This window comes from Patagioenas fasciata, chromosome 11 (assembly GCF_037038585.1).
Source record: "Patagioenas fasciata isolate bPatFas1 chromosome 11, bPatFas1.hap1, whole genome shotgun sequence".
Taxonomy (NCBI): Eukaryota; Metazoa; Chordata; class Aves; order Columbiformes; family Columbidae; genus Patagioenas; species Patagioenas fasciata.
In genome coordinates this window covers 10,042,324-10,069,772 of record NC_092530.1, presented here as the reverse complement: position 1 = coordinate 10,069,772, position 27,449 = coordinate 10,042,324, and the positions used below count along the sequence as shown (strand labels likewise).

The 27,449-nt window shown below is 46.4% G+C and overlaps 3 protein-coding genes across 8 annotated transcripts; 1 reads left to right on the top strand and 2 right to left on the bottom strand.

The window, feature by feature from the left end:
- Positions 1-414: 414 nt before the first annotated feature.
- On the bottom strand, positions 415-10,670 carry ZBTB33 (zinc finger and BTB domain containing 33). Of its 4 annotated transcripts, none has more exons than XM_065846693.2 (2): positions 10,514-10,670; positions 415-4,956 (listed from the first exon to the last, which is right to left on the bottom strand). In XM_065846693.2, the coding sequence occupies exons 1-2, from the start codon at positions 10,539-10,541 to the stop codon at positions 2,918-2,920; spliced, it is 2,067 nt and encodes a 688-aa protein (XP_065702765.1). In that variant the 5' UTR covers positions 10,542-10,670; the 3' UTR covers positions 415-2,917. The 4 variants fall into 4 exon arrangements, with proteins under 4 accessions (XP_065702765.1, XP_065702766.1, XP_071669526.1 ...); XM_065846694.2 differs by lacking the exon at positions 10,514-10,670 and adding an exon at positions 6,096-6,155; XM_071813425.1 differs by lacking the exon at positions 10,514-10,670 and adding an exon at positions 5,559-5,712.
- Positions 6,554-15,920, top strand: NKAP (NFKB activating protein). Of its 2 annotated transcripts, none has more exons than XM_071813426.1 (9): positions 6,554-7,466; positions 11,466-11,546; positions 11,935-12,008; positions 12,241-12,360; positions 12,828-12,870; positions 13,281-13,396; positions 13,546-13,621; positions 14,095-14,244; positions 14,900-15,920. In XM_071813426.1, the coding sequence occupies exons 1-9, from the start codon at positions 7,036-7,038 to the stop codon at positions 15,072-15,074; spliced, it is 1,266 nt and encodes a 421-aa protein (XP_071669527.1). In that variant the 5' UTR covers positions 6,554-7,035; the 3' UTR covers positions 15,075-15,920. The 2 variants fall into 2 exon arrangements, with proteins under 2 accessions (XP_071669527.1, XP_065703011.1); XM_065846939.2 differs by lacking the exon at positions 6,554-7,466 and adding an exon at positions 10,762-11,032.
- Positions 15,921-16,274: 354 nt separating this feature from the next.
- AKAP14 (A-kinase anchoring protein 14) lies at positions 16,275-19,337 on the bottom strand. 2 transcript variants are annotated; one of them, XM_071813427.1, is made up of 6 exons: positions 19,154-19,337; positions 18,880-19,000; positions 18,716-18,807; positions 18,380-18,562; positions 16,901-16,953; positions 16,275-16,570 (listed from the first exon to the last, which is right to left on the bottom strand). In XM_071813427.1, exons 2-6 carry the CDS (start codon positions 18,989-18,991, stop codon positions 16,483-16,485), a joined length of 528 nt encoding a protein of 175 aa, XP_071669528.1. In that variant the 5' UTR covers positions 18,992-19,000; positions 19,154-19,337; the 3' UTR covers positions 16,275-16,482. The 2 variants fall into 2 exon arrangements, with proteins under 2 accessions (XP_071669528.1, XP_071669529.1); XM_071813428.1 differs by having other exon boundaries at positions 18,380-18,559.
- Between the last annotated feature and the right edge of the window lie 8,112 nt (positions 19,338-27,449).

The following is a 27,449-nucleotide window of genomic DNA, read 5'->3' as shown; positions in this document are numbered from 1 at the left end:
GCTACAGTTCACCAACAGTCCAGCTCTTCCAAATTGTAACTAGTCAGCAGCCTGGTAAGAAGAGGAGCCCTAACCATAAATTACCTGAAATGCACTGCACTGCTCACTGTGGATGTTGTTCTTGATTTCCAGCTCATTTGCAATGACTGTAATAGCTGGACAGACTGTTCCACAACAGCTCTGCCCGTTCTGAGAGAAAGCATGGATCAGCTCACAATGCATAGTGGGGTTTTTCTGCTAATTTGCTTTCTTGGAAGGTGCTCAAAAAAACCCCAAAACAAACCAAGACACTAAACCCAATACAAACCCGTTACGGTTCAGACCTGAAAAAGGAAGCTACGAACTGCTGATAATCTAACATGTTGGACCGTAGAAGTTGAGTTGCCATTAAAAAGGAGACATTCTATACGCATCTTTACAATTAAACTTTTTTTAATTATTTTTTTGCCATAGAAAGCTCTAAGAACTAATATCAAGTATTGATTAATGAAAAGTAGAACACAACTTTAAAAAGTATGTTAAGGAAAGACTGTACAACTATATACATTACAGATCTGGCAAAAGTGATAAACGCTTCACAGGGAACAGTTCCTGGGCAATAGCTGTAGAACCCAACGTTCAATGTATATAGTCGTCAGCTTCTGTGTCTCTTTATAGGCTGCATGCCTTAGGAGGACAAAATAAATAAGCAGTCAATTGTTATCTTAGTATTTATTTAATTCATATACTGGAATGCTATGGTGTGAATTCCCAAAGGAACCATATAGTGAGGATACAGCCACCATCATCATCCTATTTTGCAGCAGATCTGGTAATGTTTTTATATGCATATAAATGACTGTGAGGTCTGTTACCATACTCTGTTGACATTTTAAATTTTTATATAAATGCTTTTTCAGATTCAATCTTTTTCATCTGTTACCCCAAAGCCAACTTCTCAGTATTTACATAAGGTTTTCATTAAGTTAAAATGAAAGCTAAGTGTTTACAAAAACAAACAAAAACACAAACAGAAGTGCAATAGCCAAAATCTAAATATAAAAGCTCATGGCCCCATAAAAAGTCTTAAAAGAATGGATTTAACATGTTTCCAAACCAATAAATACTGGAAGTGAAACAAAAAAAAATGCTTTACATGAGCTCTGGACTTTGGATATCAAAAATCACTTCCAAGGAAAACTGAAGACCCTGAGACACATGCAAGCACGAGTCTTCTAGCAAAAATAGTTACAAAGCCCTAATTTTCCAGTTTTCCTCCAAAAAGAGACCTTTAGTAGGCACAGTTCCATTTAAGGTTTTAAATATATCAGCAGCAAATATTGATAGCCGTTATGTTTCATTGTTCTTGAATGTACACTTTGAGATGTATGCTTAATTCCAGATGTGTCATGTCAATAACAAAAATAAGGTTGTGTTTCTCTTGTTAAAAAGTTAGGGAAGTCTCAGTATAGCATGCAGCCAGCTACGCCAGAGCTACCTGTGCTGACACAGGCCATCGGTGCTTCTGTCTCGTGAGGATTATGTTTTGCTGCTGAAATGCCATCCCAGACAACACCCAGCCTATAACATTGTTACTCGAGAGATTTCTGGTACCCTTTTTTTATAGCTCAGGTGGTATTTGAACCACTTACCATTTAAATGTCTTTCTGTCTAGAGTGTTATATGTCTAAAATCTTAACCTTGAAGTTCATACGATTAAGATGCTTACTTGAAATATGAAAAAGTAAAAACCTTTAAGTTAAGCGATGAAAGGTCACGATAACTAGTACTATGCATGATAATCTTTCTCAGTCATCTCTAGAACTTGAGCAGTTTTCATATCACCATTTACAAAAACTCAACAAGTCACTCAATCTGAAATGCTAAACTATGACTCCAGTAAGCAGCTGTTTAGTTTTTTCAGATCTACTGTTTCCTGTTCAAGTTAAATATCCAATTTGTCATCCAAGTGTCTGAACTTGTACCAATTGCAAGGAGAAGAAATGGACAATATAATAAACCTTAAACTGAAAAATAGGTGACTAGACAACTGCAGAGGAATTATACTTTGGATTACGGTGGATGGAGGGTATTTTTTGATTGCTGGTTTAGTCCTCATGCCTCCATACCCTATAAGTGCGGGAGAAAAATCCAAATCCCTGTTTCAGCTTCTTCACTATTGAGCTTTGTGGGTTTGGGTTTTTTTTTTCCCCCCATTGCAAAAAGAGTAAAATCTAATGGTCCAGACACTGAATACTCTGCTCACCATAGTGCCAAGTATAAAAGGAGTTGGTTCAAGTTAGCCCTGACCAAGTGGCTCTTGTTAGCAAGACTATTTGCATGAGGACATGATTCATAGTGCTTATAAAAGCAGAACTAAGCTGCTAGTTCAAGAATACACTACTCCAAACTACTGGATGAGTTATTTTGGACCCTTGCACTGTTTGCAAAAATGTGTCGTGGGATTTGTTTTTTTAAATGGTTCCACATTCAAGGGAATGCCATGAAAAATCTGGGTTTTTTTCTTGGTTAACATCTAAATACAATTCAGCATTAAAGTGCTAACATGAAAGAAAGGGTTTACATTGTAAGTATGGGTACAGGAAATACCTCAATTACTTTAGAAGATTTCTTGCTCTTTTGAAGAAATTGTACCTTTTCAAGCTACAAATCCCCATGTTTTGATCAAAATTAAGATACCAGGAAACACTGCCAGCTCGTCGGAAATGTCTTATTGTCTATTCAAGTAAACATTCAGATTAATCGCTTCCACAAATGACTTGCAGCTACTAATGATCCATCTAAGTGCTACCATTTGATGACTTGCTAGAACAAGTTAACTTGTTTTCGCTTTAACATTTTACAGTGATTTTAACAGTTCATTTAAAACAGCTGCAATATTTCTGCACTGAATCCTTTTTCCAGTATTTAACATGATTCAGTAAGATTCTGGTATTACAAACTCAAATTCAGTACTTCCCTCTGATGGATTTTGTTTAAAAATTGCTTCGTTTCCCTGTGGAACGAAAATGTCATCCCAGGAAATTGGTTTGGCTGGAGGGTCAGAAGTTGTTCCTTCCGTGCCATCCTTCCCGGTGCCAACGCGATAAACGATGCCGCCCTCGTTTATCCCTGGTATACTGCTGGAGCGATCAGTGATGTACGCATACTGTCTGATCTGCAAAGACCTGCAAGGATTCAGTCGATAGAGTTTGGTATCTCCAGAGGGGTCTTGGCTATGAACCGATCTTATGTGGGAGGCCGTAATTTGGTAGTTGATGAAAGATTTGCCACACGTCAAGCACTGGTACCTTCGCTCACCAGTGTGGTGAATTTCATGCTTTGTACGGTATTCTGCAAGAGGGAAAACCTTGTCACAGTATCGACACGGATACTTCTTCTCCCAGGAGTGAACGTTAAAATGTCTCCGTAAACTCGTCAGACACGCGTACGATCTCTTACACACCATACAAATGTAGTAGACCCTCCCGTCCACTATGAGCTCGTAGTGGTCATCGTGCTTTACTTTCATGCGCTTCCTGTCTGAAGAATCACCATCGGATGTTCTAGGTGTCTCATCAGCCTTGGCTTCGCGCTCCTCAGAGTCACCCTTTACAGGAATGACTATGTCATATGTATCCTCACCGATATTTGCATAAACCTTACAGCCTGTGGACAGCCCTTCTATTTCAGTTGCTGTATCTAATGTTATGATTTTCTGCCCTTCAGCCACATGCGCTGATGCTACACCTGAACTGAATTCCTTGTTGTTTCCAGAAAGGACATCTGAGATTTTTATTTTTAATTCTCCAGGTTTAGCAAATGGCTCTTGTGAAAATGTAACGACCTGTTTTTTCTGTACACCTGATCCTTCAGTGCTTGCTGCCTTGGGTACAGAAGGTTGCTGAACCAAAGAGCTACTGCTGACTGAAGCAGGACTAGAGGAGCTAATGATATCGACATCATCTTCAACAACCTCTTCATCATCAACAGCAGTTGTTTCTGCTTCAGTTAGGGATCCATTATTTGAAGGCTGCTGGTTCTCCTCAACTAAATTAATTGTAGGGGTCACATGTGTTTGATGTGAGGAGCTGGCACCGAGCGATGAGTTAAGCAGAGGCTTATTTAGTACAATGATATTAGGAGTCAAATGTTGCGGTGTTGCAGAGACAAGTGATTCAGTGCTTGACTGTGTTTGGTTTGGGCTTAGCTGAGTGGCAGACGAAGTGAGTTTTTGAGCTGCTGTGGTACTTGTCAAATGGGGAGAGCTACCACTGCCACAAGATTTTTGGTCAGAAACTCCAGCTGGACTTGGGCAAGGCTGGTTCTGGGTTGCAGTATTTGTTTCTTTAGTACATTCTTTTGGAGGAACAATCTCAGAGCAGAAAATTACATCATCGTCCTCATCATCTGAATCACTCACTGTAATTTTTGTAGTCTCATATTCTATGCCACGTAAGGAGAATGACTGTGTTATAACTGGCATCCCATCCATTACCTCTTGACACTCTGGCCTGATTGCAGGTACCTGGGTTTCAGCATCCTTTTGAGCTGGACTAGACGTTGACGTTTCTGAAGCACCGTCTTTGACCTTGCTTGGCATTTTTCCTTCAGACAGAGGTACGCCCAGATCAGCTATGAATTTAACACCCAGCTGTTGCCCTGATTTAATCAGTTCATCAAGTAAATCGGATCGAATGCTGATTATTTTGGAACTATAAATATAGTTAAGAATTTCTGCAAAAATTTCTGCTCTTACAAAGCTCAGTTCAACCACTTGCCCAGCCACTGAGAAAAGCTGGTGAAAATAAGTGCTTGAGGCCGAAAGGATGTTCCTGTGAGCTCGAAATTTCTGGTCCTCCACTATGACAGTAACATCACAAAAAAGCCCATGGTCACGTTGTTCATTCAAAGACTGAAGGAGCACACTAGAATACTGTGTGTCTGTTGCAGAAATCATTTTCTTCCCCTCCATTCCTACAAAGAGAAAGTAAAAATCAGATGAGTAAAAATACAGATTTACAGTTTTAACTGTATGACAACATCCTCACATTTATGGCTTATTCCTTCTTTCAAAAAAACAAATCCAAGATACTACTCGTAAGCTTATATGCAATAGCACTTGTTTCTCACTGTTATTTGTCCCTTCACCTTTGACACAATGTATGTGCAATTCTGACTACATCCTCTATTCTTACAAAGTGAGGAACAGAGAAATAACTGCTTTTCTGATTCAACAGCAAGTATGCTAAATTTGAAAGCCAAGGAGGCTGAAGAATCAGGTTTCTCAATAGGCTTTAAATATTATTAGAGATTTATTTTTAATTGTGAAAATATTCTGTAAATTTTTGTAAGAAAGCCCGATAACATCCAGGTTATTTATGGGCCAGACAACAAAATCTGCATCCATATGTTGCCAGTCAACCGAGGTTAAAGAAAATACTGTTGATCCTTCACTTCCTTGTCCACAAAAATAAGCTTTTTTGTTTTCTCCTCACATATTTGCAAGGTTGCTTTGTGCTTGAAACCAAGATACTGAGGCAACGCGTCAACAAAAACATCAGTAAAGTCAAACTAACCCATCCTTTGGCACTTCCTCAACAAGACGCGAAAAACTCAACATCGAAATATACAAGCAGCGAGTTAAAGTCTGTAAATTCTTCGTTTTACTCGTAAAACTTTATTTCCATACGCCGGGAAGGGCAGGATGAGCCGCGGAGGCCGAGCCCCCCGCGCCGCACACCCGCTGTGCCCCGGCCCGGCCGCTCGGCTCCCGCAGCCCCCGCTGCGTTCACCGCGCAGCCCGGCGCTTCAAGCCGCCGCGGGGAGGGCGCTGCCGCGGGAGGGGTTTCACGGAGGCCGCCGGGCCCCCCGGGTGGAGCAACAGCGGCCGGGCGGCCCCGCCTCAGCCAGACGGAGCGGCGGCGTTGGCGCTCGCAAGCAGCGGGCCCGGGGAGCGGCCCGGCGGCAGGAGCCGGAGCGGACGGGCCGCCCCCCCGCGCGGCCAGGCCGTGCCCGCTGCCAGCGCTGCTGGCTGGAGGAGAGCGGAGCGGGGCCGGCCCCACCAGCGGCGGGAGGGGGAGGCAGCCCGAGGAGGAGGGCAAGGGCCGCCTTACCTGCGCTCCGGCCGCCAGCACCCGCCGCCAGCACCCGCCGCCGCTCGGGCCCGGGCGCCGCCCCCCCGCACCGCCCTCCCCTGCGAACGGCCGCGCTCCGCCCGAGCGCGCTCGTCACCCTTCGGCTCCCTGACCCGAGCGGCCTCGGGAACCTTCGGGCGCGTTCGGGGCCGGAGGGCGGGGCGGCCCTGCAGCCGCCTCAAGCGGGACCTCCGGCCGGACCGCGGCGAGCTGTGCCCGCCCTGGGCTCCGCGGCCCGGCCTCCGGCCCAGAGTCCCCGCGGTGCCCGGAGCCGCTCGGCCGCGGTAGCGGGCTCAGGTGGTTGGCGGCTCCCAGGAGCCCCCGGACACCGCCTCCCTCGCGCCGTTCCCTCCCCTCGGGGGTGCAGCGCAGCCCGGTTATAGGCCCCAGGGCTCCGTCCGTTGGGGCTGGCGGGAGGGAGCTCGGTACCTCGCCGCTCCCAGCCCCGCTCCACCGGAGCCCTTGGGTAGCCCAGGGCCGAGCACACGGGCCTGGCCGCGGCCTTGGCAGTTCTGCCGGGCCCCCAGCTTTTCCGCTCCCCCAGGCGAAGGCCGCAGCAACCCCCAGCACCTGCCCCGTGTCTGCCCGCGCTGGGCCGGTCGCGGAGCCGATGGCAGCAGGTTCTCTCCCGCCGCGGCTCATTCCCTTCCCGGGGGCACAGCCCAGGCCCGCTGCTCTCAGCCGGCACCTCCGCCCAAGAGCGAGGAAACCTCCTGCAACCCGAACCCGAACACCCACGCTCGCACTGCGGGATGGTTTATTTTGTATTCTTCGCAGCACAGCGGCACGTGTGAGACTCCGCTAGCAGCCCTACAGAAGTGAGCGCCTTGACAAAACGCGGCTCTCGGCACATTCGACATGCGGTCATCAAAGTGACGTATCCACAATGCGGTCTCTTGGAAACCGTCACTGTGCATGAATGCTCAAAGAGCACCAGGACCATAAAAGATATTTTTCATTTTCAGTTACTGTTCTTTTTTTTCTCTATGGATTTTGTGGATGTGAACCATGTGGGCTCTTGATTTTTCTTATGATTCAAAAACTCTGCCAAGAACAAATGTCCTTCTCTCAAGTTCGACCAAAACCATTAACAGGCCACAGTCACTGGCACAAACACCTGCAAGCCCTCACCGCAAAGATCAGCAACGACATGGTCCTGCCTAGCTTTACGAGCCCTTCTAGAGTGAAAATCACCTGCCGCGCTCCCGGTGTTTGTACAGCTGGTAGCAGAAGTGCCTTTTTGAAGCAAGCCTTCAGATCTGAAATGTTCCAAAGCTGGCTTCTGTTCATAGGTTTTTCCAGAGAGTTGAGAGAAGAAAAACTAACGGAGAAGAACAATAATGGGAAAAGGTAGGCTTTTCTTCCTCATGTAACCCTTCAATTAAATTTTATCATTTGATCTATGTTCTTAGTCATTTTTACACAGGCTATATTAAATGAAAATAATGCTATAATTGTTTTAATTGTTAATATATGATCCAGTGTTCTGTTTTCTCCTCCAAAAATGTCTGATGGTCTACATTAAAGCATTTCTTAACCTCTTATCCTGTGTCTTTAAGGAGTTTTCTTCTCCCCATTGCCTGTCGCATTTTTAAATAACTAATAGGAAAATTCCTAGATAAAGATGAGCACTGATTTGGAAGGAGCCCTGCTCCTGGAGCGGCATCAGTTCTCAAAAATCAGGTTTGAACTGCTTGCCCTTGGGCACAGAAATGCATGCTAATTTAAAAGGTGCTGGTCTAGCTGTGAGTGTTGCACCATCTCTTTGACTTTTACTTTTTGCAGAAGCTTCTCTCTAGGGTATCTTCTTACATCAGATATAAAATCTGAAGCCCGCTGTCTCCTTGCCATGCTCAGGGCAGAGCTAATGCTCTGACCACCTTAAAAAATTGTAGTGAAGGTGCCGCTGAGCCCTCCTGTAGCATGCACCTCTTAGTTTTGGTTGGTTTGGTTTGGTTTTTTTTTCCCCTCTTATTTTTAGATAAGCCTAGAAAGTGTGTGATTTGACTCACACAAAAACTTACAGTGACAAATTAAAATAAACATTTTATCTAAGATACTGATGACAAACATCTAGAACATGGAACTAAAGGGCATATTCCTGGGACTAAAAAGAAAGGTAAGAGACACAATAGCAACTTTTATTTTGATGTATATAAATGATTCAAAAAAACTCTCTGAAGGGAGGCTCTGAAAACATAAAGTACAAATTTAAAGAAGTGATGTGTAGGTTTTTGTGAGAATACCAAAACATACACAATTCAGTAACAAGTTTTCAGTTTAGCAATTTCAAGAGCTCTCTCCTTTTTTAAAAGTACAGTTTGTGGGAACAGAAAATTCTTTTAAAGGTTTGACAAATCTGAGAGAAAAACAAGTTTTCTGTATCATGAAAAAATGTATTCTACATTAAAATAAATTAAATTTGATAAACAGGACAGTGAATTTCCCATTAGGGCCTTCAGTAAAATAAAAATTCAAGAGTTATCCTAGTTAAGACTACTTTTAGTGACAGAAATACTCTTCCAGTGTGGAATTTCAAATAAAACACCACTGCTTCTGAAGGACTCTAAAATACTAATTTCCACCATTCATGCTTCAAGGAACTTTCAGAGATTATTTTTCCTGTTAATCCCATTATATAAAGGCTCATATAACCAAATTCAAAGTCCAGTGATACTTTTTACTGACATCAGTAGTTATAGATGCTGCTCTGCACTGTATATCTGTGCATTGTATAACCTATATACAAAAATACTTAAAATGACTGCACAATGTTAACTAGCAGAGGTGCAGAGTGCTCCTCAGAGGTAGATGTTTTGGTCACCATTTTGCCAAGACAGACTTGGGTGCAGGCGCGAGTGGCCTCCTGATGAGCTGCCACAGTGCACCCGAGGGCTGGGACAGCTGTGCTGGGTGCTGCGGGGCTCGGGGGGCACTGGCTGTGGATGTGAACCATGTGGGCTCTTGATTTTTCTTAAGATTCAAGACAAGACAAGATTCAAGATCAAGATTCACTGGCTGTCCCCCCTCCATGCCAGCCCAGCTCAGCACACACTAAACCCAGGCACCAGCGCACAGCACGCTTGCCCCCAGCCACATTTTGGGGTCTTCTACCCCTTTCTGGGTCTATCTCTGAGCCCTGGCTGTGGAGGGCTCTAGCGGGGAAGCTAGGGAGGGCCGCATGCCCTCTTGAAGGCCTCAGGGGAACGTTTACTTGCCACGTGGATGGGTCCCTATTACGTGTCTGGCCCAGCAGCTTCCTTCTCTCTCACGGGCTGGCGACATGACCTGCTGTCACCCGTGTGGGGAGTACACAGTGGCCTGGGCTTCTGTCTGGGGACACCTGACTTCACATACTAGAGGGGTAAGCGAACTTGGGAGCCTGTGAGGAGAGTGGAGGCACCAGCTGCTGGGGTGCAGGATCACCCAAGGTTTCAGGTTCCTCCCGACACTGGACGCTCAGAGAGACAAAGTCACCAAGCCCTAATTCAGGCGGTACAGATTCCGCTGGCAAAAACACAGCCACTGCAGACTCCCAGCTGTCTCATTCAAATGACCCCACCGCCAGCCAAAACAGCCCTTTAAAAGAGAGCCTTATCTGCTTGAATTAAGCAGAGAGTAGCTCTGATCTCCGAACTATTCACAAAGCCCCACAGCAGGGAGATCCCACACAGTAACACCGCACACTTGCAAACCTCTGGTAACATCTTTTCCATCCATGTGGTTACATGCATGCAAAATAATGCACCCTTTAAATAGGCTTTCTTCTTCTTACAGATTTTTTTTTTTTTGCTGATTATGTTAAATTTGGGAACTGAAATAGTGTTTTGTTCGTGAAAAAGAGAATGACATACTCGGAGATCTTTTCTAGACAGCATAAACAGCATGGGCTCCCCGGGGGCGAGCAGCCGTCCCAAATGTTCGCAGGACCCCGCGATGTGACCCCGCACGGCCCAGGGCAGGGCAGAAACTCCTGTTTTTTCTCAGAAAGCGGCGCTGCGAGGTGTTCGAACCCTGGAGGACAGTGCCCGTCTCCTCACTACACGATTTGGAGAATTGTCTCCCCAGACCGCTGCTGTTTCGAGTGCTCTTTACGTGCTGCCGCCGCGACCGGGCCGCTCTGGGAGGTGCCGTATTTTTTAGTTGTGAAAAATCGGGCCCGAAGGTGCCGGGCGGCGCTGGGCCCCGGTGCCCGGGGAAGGGGGAGCCTCAGCGCCTCTGCAGCCCCGCGGGGAGTACCTGGGCCTCCCCCGGTCCGTGAGCTGTCCGCCGGGCAGTGCTGCTCCCGGCCCGCCGTGGACAGCTCCCGGCCGCCGGTGCCTGCGGGCCGGGGACGGGCCTGCGCCGCCGCCGCTGCCCCCGGGCCGCGCCCCCCGCCCCCGCCCGCGCTGCCTTACCTGGAGCCGCCGCTGCCCGCGCGTCCATGCTGACCCGGCCCGGCCGCCGCAGGGGCTGGCCCGCCGCCGGCAGCACAAAGGGAGGAGCCCCGGGAACGCAGCCGCCGCGGTGCCGTGTTGCTGCCCGGGCGCGTAGGGCGGTGCGCCCCGCGGGAGGGGCCGTCCCGTCCCGCTTCCGCCCCGGCGCTGCCGCCCGCCCCCGCCCGCCCGGGAGGACGCCGGAAGCCGCGCACCGCCCGGAAGCGGCGCACCCGCAGCGGCCGCCATGGCGCCGGCGTCGCGCTCCCGCAGCCCGCCGGCCGCCAGCCCCGAGCGCCGCGCACGCAGGTCCCGCTCCCGTTCCAGGGAGCGCAACGGCCTGAAGCGCCCGAGCCACCGGCGGAGCCGCAGCCGCAGCTGGTCCCGCTCCCGCGAGCGCACGCCCGGCGGGCCGCGCTCCGCCGCGCACCACGGGCACCACCACGGCAAGGCCTGGCCCGAGTACTACGAGAAGGAGAAGGAGGAGATCCTGCGGCAGAGGCGAGCGCCGGCCCCGGGCTGCCCTTGTCCGAGCTTCCCGTAGCGCCCGCCGCGCCGGTTCCTGCTCTGCGCCGGGGAGGGGCGGGCAGGGTGCCGGGGCTGCGGTTCCTGGGAGGAGGCGGCTGCGCCCGTTTCTGTGCGGCCCGTTCCCGGGCGGGTGTCGCTCTGCTGCGGGGCTGCCCGGCGTTTGAAGCGACTTCGGCTTTTCCTTGTGGCGGGCGCGGCGTTTTGCCTTCCCCGCCGGTGTGCCGGTGGCCGGGGAGCGGGCCGGGCTCGGCTGGCAGGGCGCTGACCCCGTTAGCGCCGATCCTCCGCGGTGCTGAGGTTTGCTGCTGCTCTGCCGGGCCGCTGGGGGTTTCTCTTTACTGTGGCTGCTTTAGGCCATCCTCAGATGTTAAGAGATACCAGACAGTGAATGTGTTTTCTCTTGCAGGAGGCTCAATGAGAGAGAGAGAATTGGAGAACTGGGGGCACCTGAAGTCTGGGGGCTGTCACCAAAGGTTCCTGACCCTGAGTAAGTCACATTCTTCTGTTTTCTGTGATACTGATAACATGTCAATTTAATTTGTAAAAGTATCATATCCCTATGATAGTCCCTTCGCCACAGTTCATGTTGTGTCAGTTCGTTTCTGAATCAAAATAACAAGGTTGTTACTTTTTCTTTTTCACCCCAAATAATTTCAACATATTAATGATGCAAGATATGATTTATTGTAGATCAGGTGACCCTCGTGTTGTGGTTCTGAAAGCAGTTCCTGTGCTGCAAATTAGCTGTTTAATAGTTTACTCTATTGCAAGTATTGACTCAAAATCTGCAAGCATGTATTTGGTCATATGTGTACCTTTGAATGCTACAATATAGATTGTAAATAGCAAACTTTGATTTTTTTTTTTTTATTCAGTTCTGATGAGCATACGCCAGTAGAAGATGAGGAAGCAAAATCTAAGAGTAGTTCTTCAGACTCTAGCTCAGAAGGTATTTTGTTTTGCTTGCACAGCTTGTTTGGAAAATGGGAAGCTCCTGAAGTCTAAAATCTGCTGTTGTTGCTTGCAAGAGGTTCACTGACTTGGACAGGTGGAAGTGAGTGTGAGTGTGTGAGTGTGGCTCCAGTGCAAAGGAGAGCATTGCTTGGGGAAGATTAGGAAGTTCCTTTGGAGCTAGATGATCTTGGTCTGTTCTCTGATACTATCTTTTAAAAACTTTCTAGAGGAAAAAAAGAAAAAGAGGAAGAAAAGGAAGAAGAAGAAGCGGAAGGCATCCAAAAGAAAACGCAGAAAACATTCTGAGGACAGTGACAGTGAGTCGGAGTCTGAGCAGAACTCCAGTGGTAAGAAATAGAAGGTTTTGGCTAACGTGCATGTGCAAGAGTTCTCCTTCTCCTCCTCTGAATGCAAAGCAACACTTTTGGCTTTTGTTGCATGCTTGCAGTGTTCTGAAATTACAGAGTGGCAGCATCAATCCAGTATTCTTTCCTTTCACCAGCTTGCTGGGTTTGCAGGGCCTTTTCCTTGAGTGCTTGCAGTCTAGCCTTAGGAAATAGGATTTCTGAATTTAGCATCCATTGTGTGCCTCATGCCAGGGATACGTTCGATATGTTCTCACGTAAAACAATACTGCAGGAAGCTTTCTTCTAATACTTTCTCAGTGCTATTTGGTACCTGAACAAATCATGTCTGAGAAGCTGCCTACTGAGGCATTCTAGTGGAGGCAGTTAGTTATTCACAGTGCAGTAAAGTACTTGGGTTTAGCTAATAATCTCTTTTTGATAGCATATATGCTTTCTTTTTTTTTCAGATGAAGATAAAAAGAAAAGCAAGAAGAAGAAAAAGAACAGAAAGTAAGTTCCGAGGTTGTCATGTGTAATTCTATCTTCTTTTAACTAGAGGGCAGCACCACCTTCTTAGCAGGTGGTGAGGAAGGCTGAGCACTCTTGTAGTTAGGGCTATGAAAACTGTAGAATAATCTTTATTTGTTGGATTTAATATAAATCTACAGAACCTTGCAGCATAGAGGACTTCCTGCAAATTTAGGGAGCCACTTTCTAACAGTATATGAAAGGCATAACAGTGTACATGTTGTCTTTGGTTTGCTGTGAGACGTTTTCTATGAAACAACAACAATCTCTATGCAGCCAGCCAGTCTCCCTACAGGTGGAAGTTGCCTTGTGAAATGGATGACTTGAGTATGATTCCAAGAGCTTGCTTTCATCTTAAATTTTGGTAAATAGCATGTCTGTCTTTATCACAGGAAGAAGTATAAGAAAAAGAAAAATAAGAAGAGCAGGAAGGAATCCAGTGATTCAAGTAGTGAAGATTCTGATGATGAAACATTGCAAGGGGAAGATCTCTGGATTGAGAGATCAAGTAGGTTCCCCCGACTTTAAACCTGGATTGAAACTTCTTGGTGTCCTTTTCGTGAATTCTTTTCTGGGTGTTGTCAACGTATGTAATTGTTCTGACAACAAAGAACAATGGACACAATGTTAATCTTTCTCATTATTTGATTGTTGCAGAAAATACAGAAGCTGATAGCCTGATTGGACCAGAAGCTCCCAAAACTCATGCATCTCAGGATGACAGGCCTTTGAAGTGAGTAGCCAACTCTAACAGAACTTTGATCAAGTCAAGTAAATCAAGTCACTTTTCAAGAGGTCTGTTTCATCAGATACAAATGTTGTGCCAGAGACCCACAGACAGAAGTTGTAGTGGTGCCTTTGCTCTGGGCTGAATTCAGGTGGAAAAGTCTGGCTTATGCTTTGTAGCCTTGGTTCCTAGAAAATCAATTGTGAGATGCCTTTATTCTAATGCTCTGCAGCATTGTGACTTTATAGTGTCTTTGTTACCATTTAATCAGAATGGATTGAATTGATAATTTAAGATAATGTTGCTAGTGTTAACCATAAGGAAAAAAACAGGCCAATATGTGGGCAAGAATACAAAAGTGCTTAAAAATGCAACTCTAGCAAGTAGTGACCAAGGGAAGCTGGATGTGTAGCTCAGGCTCTCTCTATTTGAGACTGATTAAAATCACTGCTTTTTTTTTTTTTTTCTTTGTTTTTAAGCTACGGACATGCCCTCTTGCCTGGTGAAGGTGCAGCAATGGCAGAGTATGTAAAAGCAGGAAAACGTATACCCCGGAGAGGTGAAATTGGCTTGACCAGCGAAGAGATCGCATCATTTGAGAGCTCTGGTTATGTCATGAGTGGCAGCAGGTACAGTTTTGATGGTGCTCATGGTTCGGTGAAATTTTCAGGAGTTGCTTCCTCTGTTGGCCAGTTGGAAGGCTGCTTCCAGGCTCTGGTTGATAGCACGGAAGAGAAGGTGCTCTGTGTCCTTAAAATAGTCTACACTAAACTCCCTGTTGTATAGATAGATAGATGGTGAGATTTTTAAGGACACTTTCTCTTCAAGAGCAAAAATTCTTTCCAGGTGACATACTTCTAATTACCGTGTATTTCAAGTGAGAAGATGCTCGTGTAAGGTGGCTCAAAGCTGGTGTGTTTGGACAGCAGTGGTGATGTGCTGTCTGCTCAGTAGGAGGCTAAGCAAAGTGGGAGAGGTTGGCTGCACTTTCTTTGAGTCTAAAAGGAATTTTACTTGAATTTTGGTGAGCCAGCAGCTGGCATCCTGGGGACAGGTGGGACTTCTGGCTGACAGCCTGAGAGCAGACACCCCTAGAAGTCATTTTTTTGCTCTGCCGTGCTCCTTCCTGGAAGGGTTTGAACGCGGTTTGGGTTCTCTAGTGTAGGTGTCTTTATTTACAAGCCCCTGAAATCGATCAGGTCAGTTGATGGATTTAAGCTGTGACGGGGCGTTAACATCCCTCTGCCTGTGCTGATGTGATACATGCAATGTTCTTCTCCACAGACATCGCCGAATGGAAGCTGTGCGTCTGCGTAAAGAGAACCAGATTTACAGCGCAGATGAAAAGAGAGCTCTGGCATCCTTCAACCAGGAGGAGAGGAGGAAAAGAGAGAATAAGATCCTCGCAAGCTTTCGAGAGATGGTCTACAGAAAGACTAAGGGCAAAGAGGAAAAATAGTTCTTTCTTTGAACTGTACAGCATAGATGCTACCAAGCAGCAGCTAGCCTGTTCCACTCATGATTTGAAAAAAGCTGCAAGCGCTGCAGTGCCTTTCACCCAACAGGGCCAAGCCTCAGGACTGGATTACTTGTTTCAAGGAAACAGAATTGCTTTTGTCAGATTTGCTTGGATGTTGTGTTCACCATCTACAAGGAATCCCTGTAAGGTGAAAGGCTGCAAGGCAGGAACAGGCAGGGGAGATTAGAGGTGGCAATGCTCTGTGCTCACTTTGAATCGGACAAACAGGAGGATTCTGTGGGAGGGCTTTGTTACCTGATGGCTATAAGTGCAATTTTTCCATTTATTTTCATTAATGAGACTCAACTGCCATCAGAAGCAAGCTGTTAGTAACAGCAGCAAAAATGAAGGAATTCCTAAGTTCTGTTTAAGATCTAAGACTGTCCACTTAGGTATTTTTGCATAAGTCTTTTAGATTTATTTTTTTCCTCAAAGCAGTTCAGTTTGGTTTGCGATTCAAACTAGACTTGTAAATAGAAATGAGTTTGTAATTTAATACAGATGAGCTTCAGTTACTTTAAAGCAAGCGGATCGCAACTGGGGTAGAAAGTAGTAGTGATACATGGGTCTGACCTTCAGTCCACCAAAACCCGTGGTGAAGGACTCGGTTGCTTGCTTCTTTTTCTCCTATGTTATACATAGGTATTGAGCAGTGGAGTACAGTGATGGGAACCCCTGGGTGTATGCAGGTGGGAACAAGGATTTATCTTTCAATTTATTTGAAATTTTTTTGTCTGTGGAAGTGTTCTAGATTAAAACCTTATTTTAACTCCTCTGGTATTTTAATTTGGTCTGTTTCAGCAGTTATTATTAATACATGGCTTTCTTTGAACTCTGTACTCAGAGGCCTACTCAGGGTAGTGCTCCTGTGGTGGTTATCTTTGATTCAACTGCATATTTCCAAACATAACCCCTTAGCTTTCTTTTTCTCAAGTGCTTTTAAAAACAAAGTATTTTCTAGAGGGTTTTTTGCTCCCCTAAATCTCTGTGTTGTAGTTTCGGCAGCAGAGATGTCTTGTATGTTTGTATATAAAGAAAATAAAAGTCCTAGAATGTTAGCCATGGAGTTCTGCAGACCTGGTGTTCACAAACAGCAAGTCCAGCTTAGCTGCTTCTTCCCGTTTACACTCTGGAACCTGTTTCTGTCCTGCCGTACCCACCCATACCTGCAAGGAACCATTGTGCAAAGCCGGCTACCAGGTCAGTTGAATTTTGCACAGTTGTAATGTTTTTTCTGTGTATCCCCAAAGTAGAAATGCTGATAAGGAAGAGCCATTCTTTCTTCATACTGTTTATATATTCTCCACAAAATATCAACAGAGCATTTGTGATGGTGAATAGGAGCTCTTCATTGGGAAGTAAGTCTTTCCACGAGGATTATTTTGTTTTCGATAATGTCCTTAAGCCACTTTTCTCTAAACTGACACTGTCCTGGCCTGGAGGATGGAATAAAGAGAAGGCAAATTTTAAGGATAATATTGAATCCAAGTTGGGCCAGCTGAGAGCTGGCCGTTATTCACAGGGCAAGCCTATCTGCTGAAAAACACCACCTAGACCTGTGTAAAGCCAGGACTAGCCATGTTTGTGGTGGAGTGAAACTCATGATAAAGAGGGTCGTTTGGCTCTGTGTAGCAAGATTTTTACAGCTTGCTCCCTCTCTCTGCTATATTGCAGATTTATTTTCATCAAGGTCTCTGTTTTTGGCATGGGAAAGCTTGCTAGAACCTCCTGAGTTGTGTCAGTGATGGAAGAACAATAAGATTTACCTGTGAATCAGCCTGCTGGACTCCAGAGTGAAGAATACCTCTACAGGCAAAGTCTGCAAGAGGAGAGACAGGGCATAGTTTGCATACAGAACCACAAAAAGCAGACACTTTAATTAGGTGAGATCTGTCATCTGCTTAAAGAATAACCAGTGTAGTTGTACAACAGTTCTGATCTGGATTAGAATAGTTTTGATTTAAAGCCTCTGTGAGTATTTTCTTGTGAAGGCAAAGACTCGGATGTTAGAATTTTAAGCTTGTGATAGGATATAAGATTTCTGACCAGTGGCTATGAGCTGTTGTGCTGGATTTGGCTGGGACAAAGTTAATTTTCTTTGCCATAGCTAGTGTGGGGCTGTATTTTGGATTTGTGCTGGAAGCAGTGTTGATAACTCAGGGATGTTTTTATTACTGCTGAGCAGGGCTTGCACAGTGTCAAGGGCTTTTCTGCTCCTCACAACCACCAGCAAGTGGGCTGGGGGCACAAGGGGTTGGGAGGGCACACAGCCAGGACAGCTGAGCCCAACTGACAAAGGGATATCCAACACCATATGACATCACGCTCAGCGATAAAACTAATGGGGAGGCTTGGTGCGGGGAGTCGCGCTGCTTGGGGACCGACTGAGCATTGGTCGGTTAGTGGTGAGAAATTGTTTTCGTTTGCATCACTTATTTTTTCTTAGTTTTTATTTTTCTCTCTCCTGTTTTTTTTTTTTTTGTTTCTTACAATCTGTTATTATTAGTATTTTTAAAAAAATTAAGCTGTTTTTATGTCAACCCACAAGTTTTCTCACTTCTACGCTTCCACTTCTCTCCCCATCCCACCAGATGGGGTTGCAGTGAGTGAGCAGCTGTGCGGTGCTTAGTTGCCGGCTGGGGTTAAACCACAACATCTGTGGTTGGGGATGTGTAGCCAGTAAGGAGGAAAGTTAAGGTTTGGAGTGACTAAGCATGGGTTCTGGAGGTAAAAAGCCTACTCAGTGCAATTTCTTTTTTTCTTTTGAGCTGCAATGTATTATTGTATAGGTGACAAACTTCAAGCAGATCTAGAAAGGGATGCTGAGGTAGTATGAAGAGCAGCAGGCCAGTCTCCCTCTACGGACCCTTTATTCTGGAACTCGCCTCCGTGCAGTCCTGCTTACAGCTGCCCAGAGCGGCTGCTGTTGCTCAGAAGGGGAAGACAGTATGAGCAGGAAAGTAGGTGTGGAATCCTGCCACATCCTCTGTCAAGCTGCTGTCAGTCTCAGCAGCTTGGGAACTAAACCAGCCCCTGGCTCTGTGCTCTTCTCCTCGCAGTGACTAACTGCAGGTTCCTGTTACACCACATTTAAATCTCCCACTGTTGCTCTGACAACACCCAGACCTTGTCAGTGTCTCTCCTGAGAGCTGCCAGCTTCTGGACAGTCTCTCTGCTGCCCTGGTGTGTCCCTGCCTCAGGAAAAGCCCCCTGTGCTCTGGTGCGTGCCATTTCTGAGTACTTACAGCAGGTTTGATTTTGGAGATCTCTATAATGAAGTAGACAGTTGCTGTTGCTCGTGGGATGGGTTTTCTGCGTGTTGGGATGCTGAAGCAAGCTCTGTAATGGTATCTCTTGCTGTACTTCAGTTCTTCTTCCTGGAGGAATTCTGACCAGTGAAGCCAGCCTTCGTGAATCTCCCATGTCTGCTGAACAAACATGTGGTGCTAAGATTCCCTCTGTCTAGCAGAGGTGACTTAAAGGAGATGCTAAAAAGGAAGTGAGGTGCTCTCCTTTAATTTTTCATGCTCCTCAACAGTGAGAAGGCATGACTTTCCTGAATGGATAGAATTGCCACTCACAGAAATGTATTCTTCAATCTGCTGCCATCCTCTCTGCACTGTGAAGCTGTCACATGGACTCCACTGGATATTTTTTATTATGTGCTTGGCTTCTAAAATAGATAAAATGCTGAAAAATCATTATGGGAAGACCCTGCCACATGCAAATAGAGCAGGCACACTACCTTTCTCATTTTTCTTCTGTTCTGGAAGATGTTTCTCTGTACTGCTTCTCCCATTTTCCATGAGAATGTGAGTTTTTTCCTCACTGGCATTGTTTTTCTCTCCCTTATCCATAGTCTTTACCTTTAGAAACACACAAACACACTCTGAGAGAGTTGGTCTGCAGAGCTGCAGGACCCATCTGAGAATCTCTGGGCTGCTCTGGAAGGGGGTTCTGAGACAGCGTGAAGAGCAGCAGGCCAGGCCCCCTCATCTGACCCCTCGTTTGTAACTCACCTTCACTCAGCTCGACTTAAAGTTGCCCTGAGCGATCACTGGTACTTCCCAGCTGCCTTTGCTGGTGGTCCCAGACAGGAGTGGCCAGTGGCCTGGCAGGGTTGCTGCGTCTGTCCTTTTCTCTGGGGGGAAAAGCCCCGCAGAGCAGCTCCCGGGCAGTGGTACCCAGCAATCCAGGCAGTGTTTGCTCTGTGTCGCCATGGCAATGCGGGTGCCAGCCAATCAGAGCGCTGGACTCCCGGCATCCCCATCGGCATTCAAGGTTGGGCCCTACGGATGGGGACCGCAGGGCCCCTTTGCACTGGGAACTCTGGGGAAATTCCTCCCTGGCAGCCGTAGTTTCCTGGAAAAATAAGGTGGTATGAGCAGGAAAGTAGATGTGGGATCTGGCCAGATTCTCTTTTTGTCGTGTTTCTGCCAGTCTCGATGATTTGGGAACTGAACCTGCCTCCAGCTCTGTGCTCTGCCAAACACAGACTCACTTCAGTCTGTTGCACAGAGCTGCTGTAGGCTCTGAACATCAGCACTTTGCAATGCAGAGCCCTTCAGAGGGAAAGGACCACGGATGTTACATGAGAGGGGCCAGAGATAACATGCCAGCGGGGTCCTGGTGTGCTCCTGGGGTTGACCCCAGAATCACACCGGGGTTGTATCGTCATGACGCTGGGTTCATGCTGGCGGGGTGCCATGGCAGTCCCAGGTTTGACCCCAGGGATACGCTGGCAGGGGCCCAGGGGCTGCCCTGATTGCTCCTCTCCAGGCTGGTGGGGCTATGACTGCTGCCCTGGGACCTGCTCACTGCCACGCTCTGACTCGTGCCTTGACACCAGCTTGCTGTCATGCTGTGCTTGCTGCCTGCAGCACTTCTCACTGCCCAGCCGTGATACCTGCCTTGTTGGCTGCCTCGTTCTTTCAGGACATTTATCTTAAATGTTCTTTTCCATTCCATTTACCCACCTATTCTCTGTAGCGATGCTGCTCTCAGATTTTTCAGCAGGGGACTTGTGGATTTGTACCAGAGCCTTCTTGGTGACTTCCCTGGTTCTTTGGCTGATCCAAATGGTCCTCTACTCGAGGCTGTGGGCCACCCTTTGCTCTGGCTTTGTCCTTCCCCTGGAGTCTGTGCTGAGCGGTGACACCCATGGCCAGTGCTGCCAGCCACTCTACCATGGCTCGTTCCCCAGGCAGGCGTCTGGCCCCAGGGCCTGCCAGCTGCCCCCACTGGAGACACACTGGGGGCTGTGACACGGGTCCTGCTTGAGGGAGCGTTGGGACGCTTCCCGCGGAGCTCCTGCTCCCAGCAGGTCTGCAGGTTTCCTCTAGCTCAAAACCCTGGCCCGGAGGTACCTGCTCACTTGTCACTGCCAGCCTGCTGAACTGCGGTACCCTTCTTACTGCATGAACCTTCACCCTCCTGGCTTTCTGGTGCTTTGGCACCACCTCCTGGTTCTGCTGCCATCAGGTGTTGGCTGCCGTGATGGTGCTGGTGTTGCTGGCTTGTGGGCTGATTACAGGCGAGACCCTCCGCACCCACACGTGGTGCCGGGATGGGGTCCCTCGCTTCTGCCACGGGGCTCCCAAGTCTGGAAGCCGTGGCTACTTGCCCCCTTGCTGGAGAGCTGAGCCATGATCCACCTCTGCACAAGGCTTCCAGCGTCAAGAGAGCAGGTTCAGGCCTGAGACACGGGAGAGAAGGGCTACAGTGCTGGTCTTCAGAAGAAATCGACCTGGTCAGAGCTTCATATTGGATGCAAGTTTCTCTGCTCCGTTTTTGCCTGCACTGGATGTTTGGCGTCTCCCGCCCTGGCACTGGGGACACGTCGGGCCGTCGCACTCTCCTCACCACAGACCGGCAGAAACTCCTCGGCTGATGGACAAATATGGTCATGGAAACACCCATTGGTTGACAGACGGGGCTTTTGGCCAATGAGACGTTGAGGCTGAAGCAGTCTCTGGAGAGCACAGCCCAGGCTGAAGGCTGGAAATGGTGCCCTCGGGGAACCCTCGGGTTGGGGCTTTTGGGAGCTGTGGGTCTGCAGTTGCAGACTTTCGTCCCATGAGTGGCCTTCTAAGAAACACTGCCTGGGGAGTGAGACACCTCAGTGACCTGCTCAGCCATCTGGGTACCCTTGAGAGTCCTCGCTTTGACACAGAGTGGGCAGATGCGCCTTTGTGAATCATCACTCTAGAGTCTGGGGATCTAATCCCCTGGAGATTTGAGCCCACTGTGTAATAATTGGACTCCGAAGGGGAATCTGAACCTGTGTTGTATGATGTTGCAGTGCTGAGTAAGTTTGCATAAACCCTGTTTGTTGGTTTCTGTTCAACAGCTCTGGTTAGAAGAAAGTCCGTTCAGAGTTTGTTACCTGCCTGAATTGACTTTTGGGATGCCTCTGTGACACAGATCAGAAATTCAGAATTAGCAGGAGATCAAATACGAGGAAAAGAGTTTTACCTATCTTGGAGAAATGCCCTCAAAAATGGTTATTGATGATTTGCTGTCATTTACCTGAACACTAGGCCTGTACTGCACAGACTCTGGACCCAGAAGAGTTTCTCTCTTCGCTTTTAAACAAGCCACAGAAGCACTAATTTCACTTGAGTGTTTTTCTTCAGGATACTGTGACGTGACAGAGATGCAGAGAACTGCGGGACTGGGAGCTGCACTTTTGTGTTTTATTGGCAGGTGTGAACTCTGGGGGTTTGGCACTGAGTGAAACTTCCTCCTCCTGTGCTAAAATTCTGGCAAATGGCAGGAACTCCTCTTGCATTTTTTTGGGATGTTCAGGATCCCTGCTGAGCCCTGACTGCTGGGTGCCTGGTCAGGCTGGCTGGTGCGTGACTGGTATTGCTGTCAGTAACCCCAGTCTGTGCTGAAGGGTTCTGGTCAGAATTGGTCTCTTACAGAGCCCTGCTCTTTAGTCTACTCTCACCATCACAGGCAAAGAGCTGCTGCTTTTTTTCTGCTCTGGATGTTTGATATCTTTTCTCTTTGCTTTAGGGACAGGTATTTGATCAGAGAGTGAAACACAAGCAGAAGCCTCAGAAGCTGACATTTCTCCAAGCTTTTCCCCAGCGCCTCAAGTTCCAAAGCAAGGAAAAGATAAAGGCAAAGGTGTCATTTTCTACCTCGGGGATAAAGTTGTGACAGGAATCATATTATAGAACATCTTCAACCAGATGCCTATTGCATGGAAGGTCAGTGCAGGACTGGTGTGCTGAACAGTGAGTCTTGCTTAGGTTGAGATTTTCATGTGGGCAAATCAATCTGCCAGTTTAAAAATGAGGACGAAGAATGGAGATGCTCTGTGTCTGTTGATACAATACTTCCAATAAACTTATAGGTTGGTTGTGCTTTAGTTGTTAGCAGTGTAGGTCAAAGTGGCTTACAATCTCATTCTAAAGAAGTGGTGTTTTTTCTTGAGCTTTCAGAGGTTCTTTTCTAATTTTTGGTGCATAGTTTCTTCTACCTCTTCGTCCTCTCACAAGGAACTTCTCCATTGCAGGTGCATTTCCGAGCACCTACATGAGTCAATTGCGCCTCCATTTTTAAGACCCTCCTTCACTGCACTGGCTCTCTCCCATCAACGGCAGCGAGTGCAGTGCTGTACCCCGTTGGTTCTTTCACAGTCCTGCCAATGTCCTGCCAGAAGCCATCGCATGCCTTGTGCCTCTCATTCTGTAGATATGCCCAGGCAAGGCTTCCAGCGTGGAGATTAGGGCAGGTTTTCTATCCCTGGACCAGCAGCTGTTTTCCGTGAGACTGGAGTACATTCAGGTACCAGCGTAGGAGTATCCTGGGGAGCTCTGCTGGCGGGGGATCTGTGTCAGTCCCTCCTCCTCCTCACCTTTGCCATGCTCCAGCACCAGCTGGCGTCCTGCACACTGCTGCAGCCAAGGCAGGGGCAGGTAATGCCACCGTTGCTCAGCCATGGTCTTTTTCCATGCTGTATTCCTGCTGCTGACTTGGGTATCTGGCCTTTGCTTTTCAGGCTTTTTGCTCTCACCAGCCAACATTGGGTCATCTTCTACTCAGTTTTGCTATTTTTTCCTTCTTTAGCCATTTGTTGCAGTCCTTGAACTTCCAGTTTTCAGAAGTGGCTCTGAATGATGCCAATATCCTCATGGACCTTGTTGTAAGCTCTCAGCTTTTTTCTTCCCCTCCAGCTTCCAGAGGAGGGAACCAGCGTGGTAGTGGAGCAAAAGGAGACTGAGTGCTGGTGAGGACCTGTAGCAGATTCAGAGAGCCTGCAATTCTAGGAAGATTTGGCTTGTATAGCAGGTGAGAGGCAATGGCCAGCTATGATGAGTCCCCAGAGTGATGCTTTGGGACGATGGGCACGTGCATCTCCCTAACTAGTTAGTAGAATGCAGTCTGGGCCTGGTAGAAGGAAGGTGGCAGAGGAAATGCATTGGAGAGCTGGCATGCTAAACTGGGAGTTTGATGAGGCCACCTCCTTTAGCAACTGAGGCATTGAACAGCTCAGAAGTACTGTAAAAGCTCACCTTGAGAGAGCACTGGTTGTAATAAAAGGGGGAAACGGTATATTCTGTAGCTGAAAATGGACTGTGTGGTTTCCTTAATGTAGCTGGCCTCTAAGATGGCTGCTTTTTCTGCTTTTGAGAAGGGGCTGTGGTGTATTAAATCTATTTTGGAATAATAGCTAAAAATAACTTAGAGAGGAGTTCTCTGATGAGCTAAGCCCAAGGCAAAGTAGTGAATTGGATTAATCGAGGTAATGATTTCTGTTATCTACAATTTACTGCAAGCTCCTGTTTTCAAACCATCCCACTGTTCAGCACAGAACATGTTTATTCCTGGTGGTGCCTCATAGTCATTCCTACGGAGCTTCACAAGCACACACCCTTCAGGGGAAGAGCTGGTTATTCCTCCAACAAGATGGAATTGTGCCCAGCTCGGCATCTGCTGGGTATGGCTTGGTGCTTGTGCAAATAACCCTCATTAACCCCGTGGCTGGTGATGTCTGTGTGGTTAAGATATACACGAGGGTAAGGACAAGTTGAACCTTTTGGCAGGTGATGGGATAGCCATCATCATCTGGGCAATGTGATGGGATGATGGCTGGCTAGAGCCTCGAGGAGAAAAAATGTTGATGCTTTTATGGTCAGAACTGTTGGACATCTAACTCAATGTACAGCAAGGCTTATTCTCAGCCTTGCTTAAAAACATGTACAAGTAAGCACAAGAGTGGGTTTTGTATTATTATTATCCTAGTCTATATTCCTGACAAATCAAAGTAGAAGTTTTAGAAGTACTGAAGAAAGTAAATTACTTCACTTTCTAAACATTTGGAATATCCGAAGAAAATCAGAGGTCTGAATCACTTATGCTTGTTTGGATGTACTGCCCATGATATCAGAGTGTGCTGGATCATGGCATCTTGTAGCCAAACTTTGTCAGGAGAAAAGAATCATCTGTGGTGTTCCTTTATGGTTTATTCACAATGGCTTCTGATAGTGTGTTTTTTAAATTATCCAGTCTAGAACACACAATCACTCAGGCTGAAGTCAGATTTTTTTTCAGAAATTAAAATTTCAAAATGCTTTTCTCTGCTATGAGAAATCAATTCTCATGAAGGATTTGGGAAAGTGCTGGCATTTTGTTTCTGTATTGGATCTTGATGTTTACTGCTTTGTCATGCTAAAAAGGGTTAATTATCAAATACAAATCACTACTCAACTGATTCCACACCATCACTTTGAACTTCATTAAGGGGAATAGAATAACAGTGAAACAAAGAACAAACCCAGGGTCTTGAGGAAGCAGTCATCTGTTTTCAGTTTTTGTCATGCTTTTCCTCTGAGAAATAAAGAATGAGCTTCATTGCACATAATCTATTCCATTTAAAAGCTCAGTTCTTGCCCATTCCTATAAAATGAATTCATGTATAGAGTTTATTGTTCTGGATTACTTCTGCTACTTTTATCACAGAAAATAATCTGAAAAAGATGTATATGTAGTTTGTATTTCTAGGTCAGAAGCACATAAAGTTACTACAGTATTCTCTTGTCAATTGATAACTATATGTGTCTTTCAGCCATTTTTCTTCAAAGTAGGCTAATATCTACTTAAGAAAACTAATTACTATCCTGTTGAAAAAAAGCAATCAGTGTGGCGAGGCTGTACAGCGGCCCTTGGTTTGTCCTGCAAACAAGCTTTGAATCCTGATTCTTGCAGGTCTAGTGGAGCAGCATCTCTGAGTAAAGCGCTGGGAGACAGGGTCCTGTGTGCCGGGGAAACTTAACTGTAGGTATGTTAGATGTGCAGAGTGTTTCTCTGCAGATGCACACAATATCCGTCCATGTGCAGATTTTGGTGTGCTCCTGCAATCTGTTTTTTAACAACCTCGTGATAGTTCAGGTTTTGTCTCCTCAAGTAGTTGGCTGGAGATTGAAACATTTCAATTCTTCCTTGACCTTTTCTCACAATAGGATTTCTTTTTTTGTGTGCAACGTTAGGTATAAATTATGATTGGGAGGCAATTAAATTTGTTTTTTTTAAACTGCTTTCAAATACCTTCTTCCATGTCCTGAAGAAATAGTAAAAGAAAAAATATTCTAGAGTAAAAGTAATAAATACATCTATGTAGTTAGTGTTAGTCCATAAAGCAGGCTAAATGCCTTGAAAAGGAAAATAAATGTTTTGTGCTCTCATTTTCATCACACAATTGGAATACTAATACAGAGCTGAGAATAGGTAGTGCTTCTGGTTTAATTCATCTGTTCAGTGGCAAAAAAAATAGAATGGCTTTTTGCAGTTTTTAATGGAATTTGTAGCAGTTAGTTAACATGGATTTGTTTTTTCCTTCTGAAATTTAGCTAGAAGGCAGGTGATGGTTTTGTTTTTTAAAACTGTAGCATGGACCATGAGATAGTACTTACCAACAAAGCTCTTATTTAATCTGCTGTTTGTCATTACTAAAATTCAGCAAATATAGGGTGCATTCTTGCCTAGAATGTTAAATTCTAAAGCAAATTCTGTTCAGTGCTTTGTAGAATTTCCCTAGGATGTGTAAGCTTGTATGTGCTGAAGTGTGAAAATGTTATTTATTTTATTATCATTGCCTTTTAGAGTGAAATAGATATTAAAGACTAGTTGAAGTGACAAGGCTTTCACTTATGACTGTTCTTTTATTTTGCACATTGTGTTAAGAAACCAGGTGAGTTGGTACTTTTTTTTTTAGTTTACACATTAAAATACAGTAATTTTCAAATCTGGTTATCTTTTTAATAAGTAAATAATACTTATGTCCCCTGTTCTAAATTCTCTGCACTATTGGACTTGGTTTTGGGGGTCTGTTCTGTTTTGGTCCTATGGGGAGATGAAAGTTTAGAGGAAAACCCTTCTTCCAAAAGCATGTAGCTTCTTTCCCTCTGAACAGGGATGTATCCCAATCCTTTTCCTTTCTTACAGATTTTAACATGTAGAAGCTGCCAGTACAAGCAGGGAAAATTACCTTGGCATACTTCTGTGAAACTGCCAGGCCGTTTCCTTATCTAAAGAATTTTCTGTTAAAAAAAAAAAAATCTAGCAAAGCTGGGCTTGAGTGAAGCTCTAGCTAGCAGTGTTACTTGGATGCTGTTCAACAAGTTCAACCTTCGTAATTCTCAGTATTGCTTACATTATTCATAACTTGCTGTCTTTTTATTCTGTACTTGGGAAACTCTCCTCTGAAGTTTGCTCATGTCCTGGTCTGCTTTGCGTTTGATGGTTGATCCCCACAGAGGATTAGGGTCATTCTGGTGCTGTAAGTAGCACTTGGCCAGCATTGCAGTGTTACTCTTCGTATGGCTGATGTATTTGAATGCCTCCATTAACTTTGTGTTGTTGAGTCTGGCTTGCAGAGTTGCCTGAAGCCGCAGTCTTCTGATGATGAAGTGGGTGGCAGGGGACGGGGTGAGACCTGACCCTCGCTGTCACCTCACTCTTGCTCTGTCCCTCATCTGTCACTTGCTGCCAGTGACTTCGGCCACGCTCTGTCTGCCACGATGACCGAGCCCATCGGAGCCCCCCGCAGGCTAGAGCCCTATGCTGGGCAAAGTCATCAGTACACTTTGTTTTGAAGTGGGGGCCAGGGCATGTGGGTCCCCGGTGTTGTGGTGGCAGTTGGTGCAGCCGCAGCTGCTCCATCCTGCAGCATCCCGGGAGGTGCTGTTCATCGCAGCCAGTTGTGGGTTTGGAGGTTTTGCTTGATGCAATGATGTGCTGGAGCCTGTCCAGAGAAGAGCAACAGAGCTGATGAGGGGGCTGGAGTACAAGTGTGATAGGAGAGCC

Coding starts and splice junctions, on each gene's coding strand:
- ZBTB33 (XM_065846693.2), bottom strand. CDS start 10,541: ATGGACGCGCGGGCAGCGGCGGCTCCAG. Junction 4,957..10,513: donor GCGGGCAGCGGCGGCTCCAG/GTAAGGCAGCGC, acceptor TTCTCTTTGTAG/GAATGGAGGGGAAGAAAATG.
- AKAP14 (XM_071813427.1), bottom strand. CDS start 18,991: ATGGATAAGGGAGAGAAAAACAATGCCAGTGAGGAAAAAACTCACATT. Junction 18,808..18,879: donor ACAGAAGAAAAATGAGAAAG/GTAGTGTGCCTG, acceptor TATCTATTTTAG/AAGCCAAGCACATAATAAAA. Junction 16,571..16,900: donor TCCAGCAGGCTGATTCACAG/GTAAATCTTATT, acceptor TCCATCCTCCAG/GCCAGGACAGTGTCAGTTTA.
- NKAP (XM_071813426.1), top strand. CDS start 7,036: ATGCTCAAAGAGCACCAGGACCATAAAAGATATTTTTCATTTTCAGTT. Junction 12,361..12,827: donor GTCTGAGCAGAACTCCAGTG/GTAAGAAATAGA, acceptor TTTTTTTTTCAG/ATGAAGATAAAAAGAAAAGC. Junction 12,871..13,280: donor AAGAAGAAAAAGAACAGAAA/GTAAGTTCCGAG, acceptor TCTTTATCACAG/GAAGAAGTATAAGAAAAAGA.